The sequence below is a fragment of the Sceloporus undulatus genome, chromosome 2 (assembly GCF_019175285.1).
Source record: "Sceloporus undulatus isolate JIND9_A2432 ecotype Alabama chromosome 2, SceUnd_v1.1, whole genome shotgun sequence".
In the NCBI taxonomy this organism is placed as follows: Eukaryota; Metazoa; Chordata; class Lepidosauria; order Squamata; family Phrynosomatidae; genus Sceloporus; species Sceloporus undulatus.
The window spans coordinates 309,614,691-309,634,618 of NC_056523.1; the positions used below are offsets into that span (position 1 = coordinate 309,614,691).

The 19,928-nt window shown below is 41.2% G+C and overlaps 1 protein-coding gene across 2 annotated transcripts in view; it reads right to left on the reverse strand.

The window, feature by feature from the left end:
- Positions 1 to 16: 16 nt before the first annotated feature.
- The window catches only part of SLC1A3 (solute carrier family 1 member 3), a 102,648-nt gene continuing 82,736 nt past the window's right edge, over positions 17 to 19,928 (reverse strand). For both annotated transcript variants that reach the window (XM_042453447.1, XM_042453446.1), the window contains exons 4-10: positions 14,776 to 14,980; positions 11,010 to 11,052; positions 8,736 to 9,031; positions 6,369 to 6,602; positions 5,803 to 5,997; positions 4,004 to 4,138; positions 17 to 700 (exon numbers count right to left, since the gene is read on the reverse strand). In XM_042453447.1, coding sequence (XP_042309381.1) covers positions 496 to 700; positions 4,004 to 4,138; positions 5,803 to 5,997; positions 6,369 to 6,602; positions 8,736 to 9,031; positions 11,010 to 11,052; positions 14,776 to 14,980 — 1,313 coding nt within the window. In that variant the 3' untranslated portion in view covers positions 17 to 495. The remainder of the gene's footprint in view (positions 701 to 4,003; positions 4,139 to 5,802; positions 5,998 to 6,368; positions 6,603 to 8,735; positions 9,032 to 11,009; positions 11,053 to 14,775; positions 14,981 to 19,928) is intronic.

The window sequence follows — 19,928 nt, forward strand, 5'->3', positions numbered from 1 at the left end:
TTTCTTTCTTTCTTTCTTTCTTTCTTTCTTTCTTTCTTTCTTTCTTTCTTTTAAATGGGACACAATCATATACCACAGTCATTACTCATTTAGACTGTTTTTCACTAAAGGCATAACTAGACATGGCAAGAAGAGTAGTTGTTGCCATCCCACTTCTCTTTCCTCTGCATAACATCTAGGCAAACACAACATCTGATCTAATATCATGTCTGTTGCTCTCCTTTTGCTTCACTAGCTATGGGAGCAGGGTAAGGCACACATAAAGATAACATTGTACTAGCATTGTGCCTACCTAGTGTTATGAAGAGAAAGAGGCAAAGAGCCCTTGTGTGAGACGCAACTCCATGTCTCTCTTGTCTAGACAACCCCTAAATATTTTCAGTGCTCTGTTTGTATAGAGAAAGAAAGAGAAGGACAAATAGACAAGATACAGAAAGGACTGGATAAAGTGTACACTTCCCATGTAATCTGGTGCTTTGTATCGGGTCTTCTACCTTACATCTTGGTTTCACTGTCTAAGGGCTTTTCGTTCTCATTCTCTTGTGAGATCAGCTGGTAAGGCTTCTTCATTTCATTCTCTTCTATCACAGAATTACCCATCTCAGCATCCTTGTTCCTCAACTCATGCCGTGATAAGTGTTCTACAATCCCTGCGCCAATTGAGTCTCCCAAAACGTTGGTAGTGGTGCGTAGACGATCCCTATGGAAAAGGTTGCAATTTCAATTAACTAGGCAGAGGGGCTGTTTAAACTGTAATTGTTAAATTGTTAAACAAACTGTTTAAAAGGAATTGACTCACTGTACATGTTCATATTCTTTCCGTTTGTACATTGAAACTAGGAAAAGCCAGATGTGTTTTGCAATGTAATAATCCGTTTTTGTGTTTGTGCTCTAACACTGAGAATACTGTCAATATATAGAGGTGACCTAAGCAAATCTAAATAATTAAATGGCAGATACAGGAAGTCAGAAGAACATGAATAGAATCCTACTATACTATGTGGCTGCATTTATCCAGGATAGCACAGTAGCCTTCTAGCTCCAGCCTACTTCATCAATATCTTACTTCCATCGTGCAACTTTCCCCCTCCTACCTCCAATACCTATGCCAGCATAGTTACAATGGCATAGGGCACCAATAGGCTTTTGGCCCATAAAGCCCTACAGAGTCTTAAGATATACAAGGAAGGGCTTTCTCTTGGTCCAGCTACCATTACATGTTCATCTGGGGAGAATACAAGAGGCAGCTTTCTTGGTGGTAGCTCCCACTGTCTAGAATTCCTTTCAGTGGGAGGCTAGGCTGGCCCCACTCCCCTATTGCCAGCATCAAAATAACTTTTTGTTTAAGCAGGGATTTATGGTGTAATTGCTTGCAGGGAGGCTTCTTATTTGAGCCTGGGCTTTTGTTTTTTAGCTTTTGTATACCTTTCAACTGATTTTATATTGCTTTAATGGATTCTTTTTGTGAGCCACCTTGTATCCCACTCCAGGATAAAAATGTGCTGTTAGGCAGAAACTTATCTTTTTTTCTATATTTCTCTGTACTATGCGTCTGACAGCATTCTCCAAAATGCTGCAGCTAGAGTGCTGACTGGACCTGTTACAGGGAATATATAACTCCATATTGATACAGCTTCACTGCCAACCAGTTTGTTTCCAGGCACAATTCAAAACATATCAAGCATTATATGGCTTAGTTCCTGGCTCGCCAAAATCACTTACTTACTTACTTACTTACTTATTTATTTATTATTTCATTTCCCCTTTCCCAGAAAGGGAGCCAAGACTACTCACAGACATGAACCTGCCAGAGTCTTACGATCTTTGTGGGAAGGCTTTCTCTATATTCTCTAAGTCCCACCACCATAACAGTCCTGTCTGTTGGGAACATGGGAGAAAATCTTCTCAGTGGCTGCTCCCTGTTTGTGGAATTCCCTCCTACAAGAGACGAGGGTGATTATCTCACTGGCTGTCTTTCCCCAATCTGGGCACAGGCTGAAACTGGGCTGGGGTCGTGTCTTATTGCACAGCTCCATGCCCAGATCATTACCAACCTGTGCCAGATTGGGACTTCTCCCGTACTTAGCTAAAACCGCTTCTTTTCCATTCTTAGCAGAGTAATAGGAGATGTTCTGATTGGGTAGGGGATGGTAATGATCTGGTTACAGAGCTGTGCGATAACACATTGTCCCAGCCCGGTCTCAGCCCCTGCCCAGATCGGGGGGGGGGGGGAAACCAGTGTGATAATATCCTAGGCCAGGAGTAGGCAACCTGCGGCCCGCGGGCCGGATGCAGCCCGGCGAGGCCTTGGGACCGGCCCCAGCCCGGTCCTGCCACCGATTGCCGCCAGGGCCTTTGGCCTCTTGTGTGCAGGGGCAATTGTCTAAAAAAGCCTCAGAAACATGCATTTATATTAACATTTTTTAAAAAAAAAATCAGCAAATTTTTTCATGTGTCCTCCACTTTTAAAAAAAAGTGTCCACCATTTGAAAATACTGTCCTACATTTGTCCCGGTTTATTTATTTATTTAATTTTTTTTAAATTAATTATTTATTTTTTGGCTTCGGCCCCCCAGTTGTCTGAGGGGCAGCAACCCGGCCCCCGGCTCAAAACGGTTGCCTACCCCTGTCCGCCGCTCTACTCTCCTTTTGCCAGCAGACAAACACCTTTTTATTCAAACAGGCATGAATGCTTAATTGGTTGTAGGGAGTATTTTTATAAGTGTGTGCTTGTACCATATTCTAAACTTTATTTTTATGTTTTAAATGATTTTATACTTACAATTTAATGGTGTTTTGATATGATCACTTGTTTAACTTTAATTATGAGTCTATTAGTTTAACTTTTAATTAACAGGCTTTTAGCTTTACCTTCTTTTAATCTTTTTCTAAGTTGCCTTGAGTCCCGTGCTGGGAGAAAGGTGGTATATAACTAAACTAACTAAAATTTGGGATTAAGCAAATTTGGAAGGTCCAGAATTATTTCCACATATTCCTCTACTTATTGTGAACTGCACTAGCATTTTCCAGACACCCAAAGTAACCAAGTCACTTCTGGTCTTTTAACAAATGAGGATTTGGGGCTAAAATGGCACTTACTTTAGAGGAGAATGGCATCCTGGGAGCTTCTACCATTTTAATCAAAATATATATTTAGCTATATTTGGGAGTAATGAATGGGGTCAGGGTACATTTGTAGGTGGAGGGTTGCATGTGGACCACATGCTGCATGATTCCTGCCCCTGCTCTATTACAATAGATGCCCCAAATAAGTAAACAGACAGAATCTTTCTGACACCATGGATTGTGAAAAGCTGGTAGGAAACCTAACAGTTACACAGATATACAAACTGCTGTATGTGTCACATATCTGTACGTCTTCCTCCCTCTAAGAAAACTAGGTGGCTTCTCATTTTCTTCATCACAGCAACTTATGAGATAGAACAGTTAAGGGTGTGTTGGTAATGAGGGAAGCTCATTTACTGGGTCTCCTGAATGAGCAGAGAAACTTCTGAAAACTTTGATGGCTCAAGGGCCAAGGGGCCCTTTTGTCCTACACAATTACAGTACTATCCTTCCACTTGAACTGTCATGAATGGAGCTTACAAGATCTTGGGTTTTGTAAATTACTGAAGTACTGTAGTTCTCTGGCTGAGAACTCTAAATCCCTCTCCCTAAACTACAAGCCCCAGGATTTCAATAAGATGGAACCATGGTGATTAAAGTGGAATCATGGTGCTATAATTGTGTACTGTGAAAGGGTTCCAGAGACTCAGGTAAATATCCTGAACACTAAACCACACTGTTTTCTTCTGTAAGTGAAGTGACAGTTTCTAGAATCTTTTTCAGTATGAGTGCGTACTGTTAATTGCTTTAAAGAAATGCAACATATTGTAGGGTCATGAACTACAATGAATTGCAACTTCACTTTTCACACATATCTGTAGCCTGTTGCATTTTATAATATGTCTTCCTGGCTGCTGCCTCCATGAGAAATACTCACAAAAACCAATCCACTGCAATGATGAGGGTGATATCGTCTGTAGGCAAACCGACAGATGTCAATACAATCACCATAGTGACCAGGCCAGCCTGAGGAATGCCTGCTGCACCAATGCTGGCAGCTGTAGCTGTAATGCTGGAGAAAAGAGACACCAAATCCATTAAAACATTGGGGTTTTAATTTTTTTTTAAACATCCAAGCATTCCAAGTGTCTTTCAGGCTTTAGGGAAGTTCATGATTTGAAGTTAAGTCATGCTTGAATTCACTGCTAGTTTCACAGTCAAGAATGTATTTGGATCTTATGGGAAAAAATGGAACATAGGCTAGAAAAATCATGACCCACAGCGCTATTCTTTTTTACCCATTGGACTAAGTAATGTTAATAAACCTATTACATCATTCATTAAGACTGTTTCTTTGTATCTACAGGATCCATTAATTATGCAGAAGCATTAAAGAGTATTTCAGGCACATCAAAAGAGCCAGAAATACCCTGACAGTAAGAAAGAAAGAAAGAAAGAAAGAAAGAAAGAAAGAAAGATAGCCCAAAGCAGGATTTCATATAATATTGGTTGAATTACAAATAATATACATTCATAATGTATTCACTGAAAGTCAGCCAAGTAAATTGTTTTTAGAAGACAAATCAGATGGCATTTAATCAAATAACTGTAATGAAAATTTTGTGTATTTGTTCTTGTTGATGTGTGCCTTCAAGTAATTTGTATCTTATCAGAATTTAAATAGAGGTTCCTCTTTGAGACATGAAACAATAGGCAACTGAACTGTTTAGCATTGGTAGGATCCTTGTTGTTGTTGTTGTTGTTGTTGTTGTTGTTGTATGCCTTCAAGTCGCTTCTGTTTTATAGCATTCCTAACACAAACCTATCATGTTTTCTTGGCAAGATTTGTCTGGAGGGGGTTTGTCTTTACCTTCCTCTGAGACCAAGAGAGTGTGACTTGCCCAAGGTCACCCAACAGGTTTCCGTGGCTGAGCAGGAATTCAAACCATTACACCATGCTGACTCTTACTGGACCCTCATTAGGCTTCCTTCTGTGCCCGCAGGGGTATGTATGCAGACAGTAAATTTAACTACCATGCTTGGACATCTGTGCATGTCTACATCCAAAATTTGAGTAAGGGGATATAGAGGGAGGCCTCAATGGAGGTGCACTGAAATCCATCCTGCAGAACTACTTCCCAGTATGCCACTGTTCAAACCTCTGAATGCATACTGGCCATTTGTATGTGAAATAGGTACTGTTTGGATTCAACAGTTCTCATGAAAATAGCCTGATACTTGTAGTGAGAGGAAGTGTGATATGCTTCAAGATGTGACATATTTGTAAAGATCTGGGAGCATCTCAGAGAAATAAAACACACACACATGCACATTTTAAAATGTGAATGTGGGCAATTTTAAAAGGGGCACAAATAGAAAAAAATGCATACAGTCTTTAGTCAATGGAGAAGAATGTGTAAATAAAAGCACATGGTAGGAAAAGTACATAAAAAAGGCACACACATGTCCAATATGGATTCCCATCATCCCAAATCTCACAATCTAATACAAAACAAAGATGGGAAGAAAATGTTGATGAAATTAGAGAAAGAAAAGTAGCAAAATCAAAACTGTGATAAGATTTTCCAAGCATAAAGCATCTGTTAAGGGATTTCTCTCCATGTCTCATTCATTCATTATTTGCATTTATTAGTTCCATTTCCAGTAAAAGCTATCACATCAATGTATCATATCAGACACAAGCAAATGTATATACTTTTGCAAGCATTTGCTAACCTGATTGTGATAATCTGTCCGAAGTTCAGGTCCATGTTATTAACCTGGGCAATGAAAATTGCAGCCAGTGCCTCATATAAAGCTGTCCCATCCATGTTAATGGTCGCACCTACAGGGAGCACAAATCTTGTAATGCGTTTATCTACTCCATTATTTTCTTCCAAACACTTAAATGTGATTGGTAAGGTTGCAGAACTAAAATCCAAAAGAAGAAACAATGAAAAGAGATTGTATTACCACACAGGAAAAACCAAGGCATCAAATGAGGATGATGACTATACACTTATTATTACTGACACCAGAAAATTTTGCATGTGTGAATGAAATATCCTAAGCAAAAACCACTGAACCTCAAATTATCCCAAAGATTGGGCTTTTCAGTGGAGTTAGTTCACACACACTGGTTTATAGTCACTTCACGGCTTTCACTGATACAGGAAAAGAGTCATGCGTATCTTTGCAAAGCAAGACTTGGATTCAGGCCCAAGTATGAAGCATTAACTGTACTGTATCCCATAATGTAAAATTTTATCTAAAACTAAACTTGACTTGGTGGGTATCTGTACCTTGAAGATGTTCCCAAGGCTGTGATGAGAGCTTGCAGCAATCCTCCAATAAAGACCCAAGGGTTCTTTCGAGTGATTAAGAAATAGAGCAATGGGAGAACAACAATAGCATGGATGAGCAAGCCAATGATAACTGTAACAGTATACATGGCAAGCTGGCCTCCAATCACACCCATATCTTCCATTTCAACAATTTTCCCCGCAATCAGAAACAAGATACCAAGTGGTGCATACCTACGAACAAACGATAAAGTTAATTGCATATTTTAGAAATATCCAACTACAAGCCTATTTTTGGATTTACTTGCTATGTAGCACAGTTTTATTCTCTTGTAATTTCCTTTTGCATACAATTCCCAACACAATTATTTCCTGGAAAATTTATATTTTTAGACTCTTATTTATTTATTTATTTAGCACTGTAGATTTGCACAGCGCTGTACATAAAAACAATAAATATCAAAGAGTAAACCTGCCTATGGCATACAATCTAAGAAATGATAGGATAATACATATAAAATACGTAGCAATACAGGAAATGGTTCAATAAAATAGGCAACAAAAAGAACATCAGATAGCAAGTGACAATAACACGATGTCTGAGAACGCTTCTCTGAACAAGATGGTATTCAGCTCCGTTTTAAAGCTGGTTAAAGAAGTGATGCCCCTTGCTCGCAAGGGAAGAAGGTTCCAGGAGTGAGGGGCAACAACTGAAAAGGACGAATCCTAGATGGGGCAGAGGAAATCCTGGGCTGAGACAGCCGACCTTGACTACCAGAACGGAGGGCCCGAGTGGGAAGGTGAGGAGAAAGAAGGTCTGATAAATAAGGGGGAGCAGCCCATGGAGGGTTTTAAATGTCGACAGGAGCTTATACTGAATACGGAAAGGGAGGGGGAGCCAGTGAAGGGATGCCAACACAGGAGAGATGTGGTCAGAGCGGTGGGTGGAAGTGATAATGCGTGCAGCTGAATGCTGGACAGAAATTAAAGGATGGAGGTGAGAAAGAGGAAGCCCAGCCAGGAGGATGTTACAGTAATCAAGTTGTGATACCACTAGGGCATGGACCAAAATCTTGGCAGTGGAGGCAGAGAGATATGACTACAACTGCCAGTGAGCATGGTCAGAAGTCTTATTGGCTGGGCGGGGTGTGTGTGTGTGTCTGGGAACTATAGTACAAAAAGTAACTTGTCCAAAGTCTGAGTCACATCCTTGAAAGCTCTAAGATTATAAAGCAGCCTATAACATCTCAAAACAATCCATCAGTCAGTCAATTTATTTACTAAGTGGTAACCCTAACTGAATGCAGTGGACCTTACCTCTATGCAAACAAACCTTAGATTGCTCTTATGTTTACTCACACTGATATTTATTGTTAAATATTTAAGTGGGTAGATTGAGTGCAATTTGTCTGTATGCAATTTGTGGCCCAGGTTCGGGGGTGGGCAACCTGAAGGTTTCAGCCTAATTTCAAAAGTAATCTTCAAACACCTCCAGTGTTTCAAATCCTCAAATACCTCCAGTGGCTCAAACACTTTAGGAGATTATCAGACAGAGAAAATCGGGGAAGAAGAAGGCATACTCTTGGCAACGTTGCGTGATCACGCTGAAGATTTTCAGATGATGTCATTCTTATCCAGAACTTAACCCATGAAGATCCAGGAATGTTCCAGCAGCAAACCATTCTTAGGACTTCCCCATGAATGGTTTGTTGTTGAAGCATTCTTGGATCTTCATGGGTTAAATCCTGGATAAGTACGATGTGTCTGAAAATCTTCAGCATGATCGCGTGACTTTGCTGTGAGTATGCCTTTTACTCCCAGCTTTTTCCTCCCCGTCTGATAATCTCCTTAGAGAGAGCTCAGGGGAAAGCAAAGGCTGTCCAAGAGTAGCTGAGGACATAGCTGAAGGGTTCACAGTGCACTGCGGGAGGGGTAAGATGGGCTGAACTCCTGGGCTGTCCTTTCCATTATGTCCGCCGCTACCATTCCATGATGAACAAGACAAGGGATGACTGACAACATTTTGCTGCTTGAAGTGGAGTAGCAAATGGTGACTCCCCCCCCCCAAATGAAGGTGCATGGTGCCCAGATTACTGTGGCACAGGAAAGCAAACATCTTTCATCCCTTTTTCCCATCTCTACAGGGAAAAATACAATAATAAAAAACTGGCTATCCATTTGTTGCCTTTTCCACGGGTACACACCAAACTGCTGCTTGAGGCCTCTACCTCATTCTCTCTAAAGGTAGGGCCAGGCCTAAATGTGCCACTCAGTTTTTTTCAGAAAGACTGTCAGTTCTTCTTAGCTTCCTGTGGTATGGAGCTCTGAGGGTCCACAGCCAGTTTGACAGCAGAATCTAATACTTACCACATGATTAGTGCAACTAGTCGCATGATAGCCTCATTAAGACTATCAAAGAAGTCTCTCAGTGCCCGTCCCTGCTCCTTCATGTTCCCAATCACCAGTCCAAAGCTGATTGAGAACACGACCAATCCAAGTGCATTCACTCCATTGACCGCTCCCGGAACAGGGATCATTTCCCTTTTCAGCTGAGTTAGGTTTTCCATTGCTTCTGAAACGTTGTTGATAATGCCATTAAGGAGAGATGTTTCATTAGAATCATGTATCACGCTAGGAACCCGTTCCTCGTAATTGGTTTTGAACTGACAAGAGATGAGGAAAAAGACATATTTATATCTTCCATTTATTCAGCTACAACAGTGAGAAAGTTTGCTTGGTAACCTCAGGAGCAAGACAGAAGAAATCCAAATGTTTCTGCAATCTTCTGTTCTAATTTTGATAAGTATTTTGCACAACCACCCCATATTCCTCTTCTCTACATTCTGTCCCTTCTGTAACAACATTAGCACCACCATAGTTGTGGAATGCCCTCCTCTTGAAGATCAAATGGGCACCGCTCTTGCCCTTATCTTGATAGCAAGTTAAAATTTGGTTGTCTACCTAAAAATCTGGAATTGATTTAACAGCTTGGTTTTCAATCTTTGAGACTGCACATTTTACCTTGGGCTCATTTATACTGTACAGTTACAGTGCTATGATTCCACTTTAACTGCTATTCTTATGGTATCTAGGACCAGCATTTACTGAGGTGCATTTAATATTTTCAGCCAGATACCTCCTGTTCCTCTCCAGACTATAAAGCCCATGATTCCGCAGGATGTAGTTGTGGCAGTTAATATAGAATATAGTGCTACAATTGTACATTATAACCTACATGGACCCATGGTTGACCATGGATTTGGTATCCACAGTTTCACTTATCCATATCTGGGGGGGGAAATCCTCTCTAGAAAAATTTAGGTATTCCAGTGGAATTCCATGGAAATTGTTCAGCCCAAGCATAACACAGATCTGTGCTGGAGAACCTAGAAATACCAAGCTGGAGAACCTAGAAATAGAGAAATCTCTCTATGTATTTCTAGGTTGTCCTGTGAGATTTTATGGTATGTTTGCACAAAACTCATAATTTCATCTCATTGAAAATAGTAGGGTTCCCTATTATCTGTGGTTTCATATATCCATGGGTGTGTGTGTCTTGGAACAGAACCCCTGTGGATATGGGGGGGTGGGTGGGTTTCAAATTGTATGGTTTGAATGAGTCCTTTTGAGATGAATTGTTTAAAATTGTTTAACCTCCTCTGGGAGCTCTCTACTGAACCTGGGGCCTCCTGATACAACCCAACCTTCTTCTTTCTCTTTACAAAAAAGGCTGCTTATGTCCTATAGGGCTAGGGATGGGGTTTGCCAGTTTTTCAGCCCCTCTTGTGTTGTAGGCCCAGTGAAATGGTTCTCCTGAAACTGTAAGTGGCCAGACATCACTTCCACTTTTAACAGACACTTCATCCTCAGGCAAAAATAGTTTGCTGATGAAGTACTTGGCCAAATTTCCTTTCCGGTCTTTGGCAGAGTTAGACTGGGGGAATAGATCAGTTTTACACATCCACTTCTAAGCCTGACTGAGAGAGTGGTCACTCAACCCGAATAAGGAAACATGGTTGGTTTATATCAGAAAAATCATCCATTATTGTCTTACTGGTTTACTAAACATGGCTCATGTAAATTAATACTACAAAAAGGATTTGCTAGAAAGGAAGTGCCTGTAGACTTGCAATCTTTTTATTTCAATGATCTCTAGATTTTCAGATTTCAAAACATGAGACAGAATTCTCTAAGAGTTGCTCTTCTGTGGCTGCTACCTTCAACTTTGTCTCCCTGTTTCATCACATCAACATATAATGTGGCCACAGAAAATTACTTATGCCATCTAAACGTGTTGATGTGTGTTTGCTTCCACAGTGGCAACTATACAGTCTTTTCACACAACTGAATTATGCTATGATTCCAGTTTAAGTGCCATGGTTCCATCCTATAAAATCTTGGGATTAGAGAAGGGTAATTACAATTTTAGCCAGAGAGTTCTAGTTTCTTACCAGAGTATAAGCAGTATGATTCCAAAGGATGGAATCAAGATAGTTTAGGTGGAATCATAGTACTATATTGTATAGTGTAAAGGGCCCCCTTCACAGAAGCTAATGAGCTACTAAGCTCCACAAAGATCTTCATCACAAATTTAAAGATAAAATAATGGATTTTCATTTGAAGGGAACAGCACACTATTACCTGTTTAAAGCAGGCTTCTACCAGATTTGGAGGAAACATATTTCTGTGAAGAAAAAGGACAATGATTTGAGACACATTAGCAATTCTGTACTATCAACGCAAGACCACTTGGAAGAGGAATCAACTTATTTCTACACCATAGCAAAGTAAAGTTGGTGTGGATTTTAGGTTTTAGAGATTATGTGTTTTTGAGGAAGGTTGCAATACAATACACATTTATAGTGTAGCAAGCCCCACTGAACTCAATGAGATTTTCCTCACTAATATATGCCCCATTGACATCTACATCCACCAGCCATGTAGGCTGCATTATCACCATCCTTAGGAAGATGGGTAGCAGTTTTACAGTTTGTCGCATTTCTTGTGCATCTAACCATTATTACTTATTTTGACTGTCAGCAGCTTTTCAGGATCACAGACAGTTTCTGCTACCATTATCTGTTATCTAACTGCTCTGATGGGATATGCATGAACCTGGAACCTCCTACAGGCAATGCATGTGTCCTAGCACTTGATATATTTTCAGTAGTATATCATACTGGCTACAATGTGCATTCTCCTTAAATTTATTAAAAAAACTAATTTCTGGATTTAGCCATAATTTGAGTAGATTCATACGACATCAGTAAGACAAATAAATCATGTATAATGCAAGTCCCATTGATTTTAATGGGTTGACTATAGTTATGACAAAATTTCAATCATACTTTATAAAAAATTAGACATAGTGTACCATGCGAACATATTGGCAGCCTACCAAATTAATTTTAGCAAAGTTTCCCCTTATTTTTAGAGCATATCTGGCAAATATGGCTGCTCTATCTTGGTTAGAAAGTAAAAATATGCACTCTAAATCTATCTTGGCTAGCCAGTAGACAAATTATATTAACCTGATCATTGTAATTGAGAATACATATTAAAATTACTTCCTTCACTGATTCAGAATATAATATAATGAACAATATAAGAACCACATAAAAATGACATCTACCAAATTGCAGTCTACCAGAGATTGGCAGTAATTTGTTTCAAAAAAACAATGCCAGGTATATCATTTTATTTGAGCAAGTTAACAAGGCCATACTATAGTCCTTTTGTGAAACAATGCATTAACTGGTCATAGTATTACTTTTTCAAAAGTGTAATTCATTATTCATAAATTGTTGCTTTTGTAACATTTTGTGGGATTTCTGACCTTTCATTTTTTTTAAAAAAAAGTTAATTGTTAAAAAGTAACACATTAATAATGTGATATTAATATGCTATGCTTTAACTATCAAGTAATGGCAACAAGCTACTCCATGAATCCACCAGTCAGATCAATTTGCCAACATTATATTATAAATTACTTTTTTAAAAAACAAAAAAGTTTGCTACATAGGCACAAAAAGTATAGAACAGGAATTTAAATCATGTGGTTCTCAAGAAACCGTTAGACTGCAGTGCCCAGCATCCCTCACGACTGGCTCTCTTGGCTAAGGCTGCTGGGAGCTGCAGTCTAACAACATCTGAAAGGAATATGGAGTTCCCATGCCTGCTGCACATGAACTCTTCTGCTATTAAGCTGTACCCTCCAAACAGTGAGGACCTGGGTTGTCAAAAATCATAGAATCATAGAGTTGGAAGAGACCCCAAGGCCACCAAATTCAACCCCTTTCTGCCATGTAGGAACTCACAATCAAAGCACCCCCAACAGATGACCATCCAGCCTCTGTTCAAAAACCTCCAAATAAGGAGACTCTACCAGACTCCGAGGCAGCATAATCCACTGTCAAACAGCTCTGACCACCGGGAAGTTCCTCCTCAGATTTAAGTGGAAGCTCTTTTCCTGTAGTTTGAATCCATTGCTCCTTGTCCTAAGTTTTTGGAGCCATGGAAAATGAGTCTGTTCCCTTTTTGATATGACATCCATTGAAATATTTAAACATGACTATCATGTCCCATCTTAATCTTCTTTTCATCAGGCTAAACATTCCCAGCTCCCTAAGCCTATGCTCATAGGGCACGGCTTCCAGACCTTTCACCATTTTGGTCACCCTCCTCTGTTCACGATCCAAGAACATCCTTCTTGAATTGAAGTGCCCATAACTGGACACAATATTCCAAGTGAGGCCTGACCAAAACAGAATTCAGTGGTACTGTCACTTCCCTTGATCTAGACACTATACTCCTGTTGATGCAACCAAGAATCACATTGGCTTTCTTGGCTGTCACATCACACTGCTGACTCATGTTCAGCTTGTGGTCTACTAAGACTCCTAGATCTCTTTCACATGAGCTGTCGTCTAGCTACTAGCCAGGTGTCTACCATCCTACATCTGTGCATTTCTTTTTTTTCTGCCTAGGTGTAGGACCTTACATTTTTCTCTGTTGAAATTCATTTTGTTAGCTTTAGGCTAGCATTGTCAAGGTCATTTTGCATTTTAATCACGTTGTCTGGAGAATTAAAAGCCCCTGCCAGTTTGGTATCATCTGCAGATTTAATCAGCATGCGGTCTATTCCTTCATCCAAGTCATTAATAAAGATGTTGAATAGCACAGGGCCCAGTACAGACCCCTGTGGTCCTCCACTATTTACCTCTCTCCAAGATGAAGAGAGGCTATTGGTGACCACTCTTTGGGTTCAGTCAGTCAGCCAATTACAAATCCACCTAGCACTGTCTAGGCCATATTTTAATAGCTTTGTTGCAAGAATATTATGGGGAACCTTGTCAAAAGCCTTACTGAAATCAAGATATGCTACATCCACAGCATTCCCTTCATCTATCAACCTTGTAACGCTATCAAAAAAGAGATCAGATTAGTTTGGCATGATTTGTTTTTGATAAACTTGTGCTGACTCTTAGTGATGACAGCACTGATTTCTAAGTAATTATAAACCATCTGTTTAATAATCTGCTCTAGAATCTTTCCAGACATTGATGTCAGGCTGACTGGGCAATAAATGTTTTATGGAAAAGCCGTGACAGTCAACTCATTTAAGTAGTTCTGGAAATCACTGAATGCTTTTACAAGGAGTGGCTATAGGAGAGAATGGACAAGATTACTTTCAGAACTTATTAACAAATCACATAATTTAATACAAAAATGTTTACAGGGCTAATCATGACATCTTAACACAAGGGTGGAAGACCCTTATATCTCTCCAGATGTTGCTCTCCAGCGGTTATCCCCTTTGTCATTGGATGTGAGGGATATTTGAAAGGAACTGCAATCCAGCAACAGCTGGAAAACCACCTAGCTCCCAGTCCTGCCTTATGATAAAGCTTGCAAAAGTTACCAGTCTACAGTTTTTGAAAACTGGCTTGCTATGATGCCACTTTCCTACATTTCCATGCTGGCTGTTGAGAAGGGTAAGACCCTTCTCAGTACTCAATATAGAAGCTCATGCTAACAGTCTTTTAGCAAATATTTCCCTTTCCCAAATGTCTCCCACTTGAGAAAAGACTTCCCTCCTTCCGCTGTGAATAGCAAAGAAATCAAGCAAACATGCAGGGGAAAAACAGATTGATTTGTCTCTTCTCTGCCAGACCACTCACTTCATTTGCATATGATTTTCTCCTCACTTATGAAGACCAGGTGAATTGCTAAAACAAAGTTGTCTTGTTCAGCCTATTTTGCTAAGTCATTTCTGGGCTATTGATGGCATCTTGAATATAAAACATTGGTGATTCTGAATGTGCCACCATGTCATCCATCCCCACATCTTGAACAGGTGTGAAATGGATTGTTGACTTTGCTTATACCATACAAAATAGCATCTTACCTGATTAGATCCAGAAAGGCGTCTGCAGCTGTCACTCGCACTATCTTGCCTTCTCGGTGCATCTTTTCCTTAGATCCTTTCCCAGGGTGAATTATAACCACCATGATGATTCCAATCAGGACAGCAATGACGGTGGTAACCATGTAGTAGACGACTGCTCGGAGTCCCATCTTTCCTGATGCTTTACTGTCCAGTGCAGCAACTCCTAATCAATAACAACACAAGTGTACAGTTAATATCTATTCAACTCTCAGAACTGTGAATAAATGCTTTGGCTATGCAGATGAAAGATGACTGTGTAGAAGGTCTGCTAAAGGCTATCCGAGAAACATTTGTTTAACTTTCTTTTTCCACCTCAAACACAAGATGGTCTCAAACCAGTAAGAATTACATTTGGACACATGGTGAGAGAGCATGCATATGCAGCCCTAGATCTTGAGTATACACTGCATGTGGCCTTCAAGGGTAAAAATATTGTCCACTTTCATCAAGCAGTATCCAGGAGTAGTCGAATATATATATATTAAAAAGATGCTTTCACCCCATGTTGTTCTCTCTAATACAGTGGGTCCTCGCCTTACGTGGGGATCTGTTCTGGATCCCGCCGCGTAAGGCAAATTCCGCCTATGCTCAAGCCCCATTGTAAACAATGGGGCTTGTGCATGGCGGCGTGGTGGCGTGCGGGGCGCAACGGGCGCGCACGCCCATTCAATTGAATGGAACGCGCTGCCCCTTCCGCCCCATGCGTGCCCCGCAGCTTGAGCACGTATGCTCAAGCCATGTAAGGCGCGCCCGCGTATGACGCGGGCGTGCTATACTTTCACAAAAGTAGGAGACCTAAAATTAGATGTATCCATGGTTAAATATAAGAATTTGGATTCACCAATAAATAGTCAAAAACTACTTTTCTAAACTTTGTATTTGACTGGTCACTACTGGTGGACCCTTGGTATGACTCTCCATGACTCTTCTGATATTATCTTTACAGAAATATGAAAATGAACAATTTCTACCTATCTTCCTGGAAACGGGGACACAGTGTGCCTGAGGACAGTGGCTGTTGCTTCTTTGTTTTCAGAATACAGTCAGCCCTTCTTATACACGGATTTGTTATACACGGATTCAAGCATACACGGTTTGAAAATGTTCCAAAAAAGTATAAATTTCAATGATCAAACCTTGATTTTCCATTTTGTATAAGGGACACAGTTTTGCTCTGCCATTATATTTAATGGGACTTGAGCATACACGGATTTTGTTATACACGGGGGATCTTGGAACCAAACACCAGCGTATAACAAGGGTCCACTGTACACTGCAGATTCTATTGTGCAATACACTATGGTTGGAGTCATCTTGGTGTCTCATGCAATGCACGTATAAGTGTCCCTACAAAAGTAGATGGACATGTTTGTCTAGTGTGGATAATGTCTGTATTTAGTTCAAGATTACAGAAGCAGAGTTGTACATGTGGTCCCACTGTGCATTCAAATACACATTCAGATGTGAATTACTTACATATGTAGTTGTGCTTTCATTTGTGCAATACTGAAATTCAACATAAGGTTTGCATAGCAGAATCAATATGGAGATTTATGCTGTACCACTATGCTGTAAGACCTCAGCCATTACATTTACATTACTATTATGTTAAAATAGTCTACCACAATATGGCATGCTTGAGCTAAGGAGGAACACCCAGTCTTGACCATTAGCCCGCACTCAGTTCAAAGAGGAAAAGTCAATTTGATAGGAAGAAAATGAAACTTGGCCCTGTGACCAATCCTTGTCTTTCATCCAGGAGCCATCTGAACTAGATTTGTTGTTGTTGTTGTTGTTGTTGTTGTTGTTGTTGTTGTGTGCCTTCAAGTCATTTCCAACTAATAGCTACTATGAGGCAAACCTGTTGGGGTTTTCTTGGCAAGTTTCTTCAGAGGGGGTTTGTCATTGCCATCCTCTGAGCTGAGAGAGTGTGATGTACCCCACAGAAAAAGTGTGACCTTTTGGAATAGCAGCCCAGGGTCATGTTCCTCTGAAGGATCAACCTCTTCTACATATTTTCTTTTCTTTTCTATTTTATTTATTTATTTTCTATTTTGTTTCTCTCTTTCAAGAATAGGACTGAAGGTTGCCCAGTTCAATGGAACAAATGCAGTTATAAAAATAAATAAATATTTAAATGCAAAAAGACACCAATAAAAGCAACTTCCACAGCCAAAGATTCACATGAATGAAATAGTTCTTGCTTAGTGTTAGGAAAGATCAAATTAGCAGAATTTTAAATTAGCTCAAATTTAGACGAGAGGCGTGTCCTAACAACACATGCACAGGATCGTATACCAGAGGTCACCTAGTCCACCCCCAAGAGAAAGTGGCGGGTTACAGACTGCCGAAAAGCGGCAGCCTGCACCCGCCCCTATCCCCGCCGGATCGGGGCCTCAGTGGCTAGAGCGGCAGCCGCTGAGGCCCCGATCCGCCGCTTTCCAGGCTGCGGGGAAGTGGCAAAAGGCCCCTTCCCTGAGGCCTGGAAAGGGGTGTCCTTGCGGCTTCAAGCCCCAAGGACACCCTGCGGCGGCGGGGAGGAGGAGAAAGGGGCCACTTGGCCCCTTTCTCCCTTGCGTTGCTGGGCGTAGCCATCTAAAGGCTGCGCCCAGCGACGCAAGACCAGGAAGGAGCTCCATTTCGGAGCTCCTTCCTGCTCTGACGAAAAGGCGCACTAAGCGCCCTCACGCAGCGCAACGGCATCATGTCCGCGCTGCCTCGTTTGGAGGCGGCATGTTTGTGACGCCATCTTGTACATCCTCAGGACGTATTAAGCTTGGGGGCGTCAAGAAGTGACGCCTCTTTTAAAACCTAGGACGTCCTGAGGACGTCCCTTATGGCGGTTTGTAACGCGCCAGAGATTCTAATACCAATGAGGTGCAATTAAACTGTAAACATTTATTAAAGTCACACAGCAAAAGGGAACATACACACACACATACATTCAATGCTATAGCCGGGGAGGGGTGAGTTCGGGGAATAAAGGATGAGAAAGAGAGGCACCGCTGGGCTTATTACCTTAGATGTCTTCTCCAGGAAGTCGGATGCAGCTTGTATGGATGGTGATTCATGGCCATGGGAATGGGAAAAGAGAGTGCGGCCGTGGAGGCTTGAGAGCTGAGTTCCGGCGGGCAAAGACTAACTTGTGGCCCGATAACAGTGAGAGCTCGGCTTGGCTCAGTGACTTCAGCAGAGCACAAGGCTCAGGGAACTCAGGCTCAAACAACTTAATGCTCAAAAGCCCGAAGAAGGGCTGAAAACTCAGGGTATATATAGGGCTAAACGTATCCCAAGCCTATGGGACCTTGCTAGACAAAGGCGCTGATTGCCAGGGCATTGTTAAGCCAAAAAGCAAGCAACAGTTTCACAATGCATGAGGTCTGGACACCTTTCAGAGAGGCAGCTACCTTGATGGCTGAGCCATTAAGCTGATCACTGGCTCATTAAGGAGGAAGCCACAGCTATTGTCTTCTTTGGGCTATCTGATGCGAATCTGGTTTTGCAACTCCCAAACTTCCTATGGAAGATTTTAATTCCATCTTTCTCTGAGGCTCTGCCTGGGTCAGGTGAGCTGTCTATGTGGGCTCCTCGCTCTTAGGTTAATGGCGGGTCCTCTGTGGGGTCAGTCAGGGGTCAATAGCACAGATCGCATGTGCCCAAAATTTTATATAAAACCCCATTTGGTAACATTAGAAATCAAAAGACAACAGGTAGAAGCCAGAAGAACACTATTAAAGATGTTACAGGTTGAGTCTCCCTTGTCTGGAATTCCTAAATCCAAAATTTTCCAAAAACCAAATATTTTTTAATGAGTGGCTATGATAGTGACACCTTTCCTTTTAGATGGCTGAATGTAATAAATAAATAATTTTTTTAAAATTTCTATCCCGCTTTTTGCCAGGCAATCAAAGCAGTGTACAAGTTAAAATACTTCCATATATACATAATGCCCCCCTTAAAACATGATTAAACAGTATAAGATTAAAAACTACATATAAATGGGAAGTCTTATTTGTGGCCGAGTATTTTTTTCCGGGAAAGCCTGCCAGAAGAGATCCGTCTTAATAGCTTTTTAAAAGCTCTCTACATTGGTAATTTGACGGATCTCGTCTGGCAGGCCATTCCATAAGTTGGAAGCGGCTGCAGAAAATGTCCTCTGGCATGTCACCTTCAACCTGGTCTTTAAGGGCTGTAGTAAATTCCTCCCAGAGGACCTGAGTGTATGGGGTGGATTATATGGAAGCAGGTGATCCCTTAGATAGGTTGGGCCCAAGCCATGTAGGGCTTTAAAGGTGATAACCAACACCTTGTACTGTGCCCGGAAACTAATAGGCAGCCAGTGGAGTGACTTCAATATTGGTGTGATATGATCACTCCTTGCTGTTCCTGTGACCAACCTGGCTGCCATATTCTGTACCAACTGAAGTTTACGGACTAGGCACAAGGGTAGCCCCATGTAGAGCACATTGCAAAAATCAAGTCTTGAGGTTACCAGTGCATGTACTACAGTTTCGAGGTCACCCTGTTCCAGGAAAGGGCGCAGCTGGTGTATCAGCCAAAGCTGATAACAAGCGCTCTTGACTGTCGCATTCACCTGATTCCTCATCTGAAGCGACAGGTCAAGAAGCACCCCCAGACTGTGAACACAGTCCTTTGAGTGAGCCCCTCTAGGACTGGCGGTTGCAGCTCAATACCTGGTTTGGGGGCCCCTACCGTAAGTACTTCCGTTTTGCCTGGATTCAATTTGAGCTAGTTTTCCCTCATCCAATCCATTACTGCCTGAAGACACTGGTTTAGGGGAGAGTTGCCATCTGTTGTTGTCACTGATGACCGGGACATGGAGAAATATATTTGGGTGTTATCAGTGTACTGATAACATCCAGCCCCATATCCACGGATGATTTCTCCCAGCAGCTTCATATAAATGTTAAATAGCATCAGGGACAGTATAGCGCCTTGAAGGACACCACAATTAAGCTCTGCTTTTGAAGAGCAGTTGTCCCCGAGCATCACCCTCTGGAATCTACCTGAAAGTTTGTTTCATGCACAAAATTATTAAAAATATTGTATAAAATTACCTTCAGACTATGTGTATAAGGCACAAATGAAAC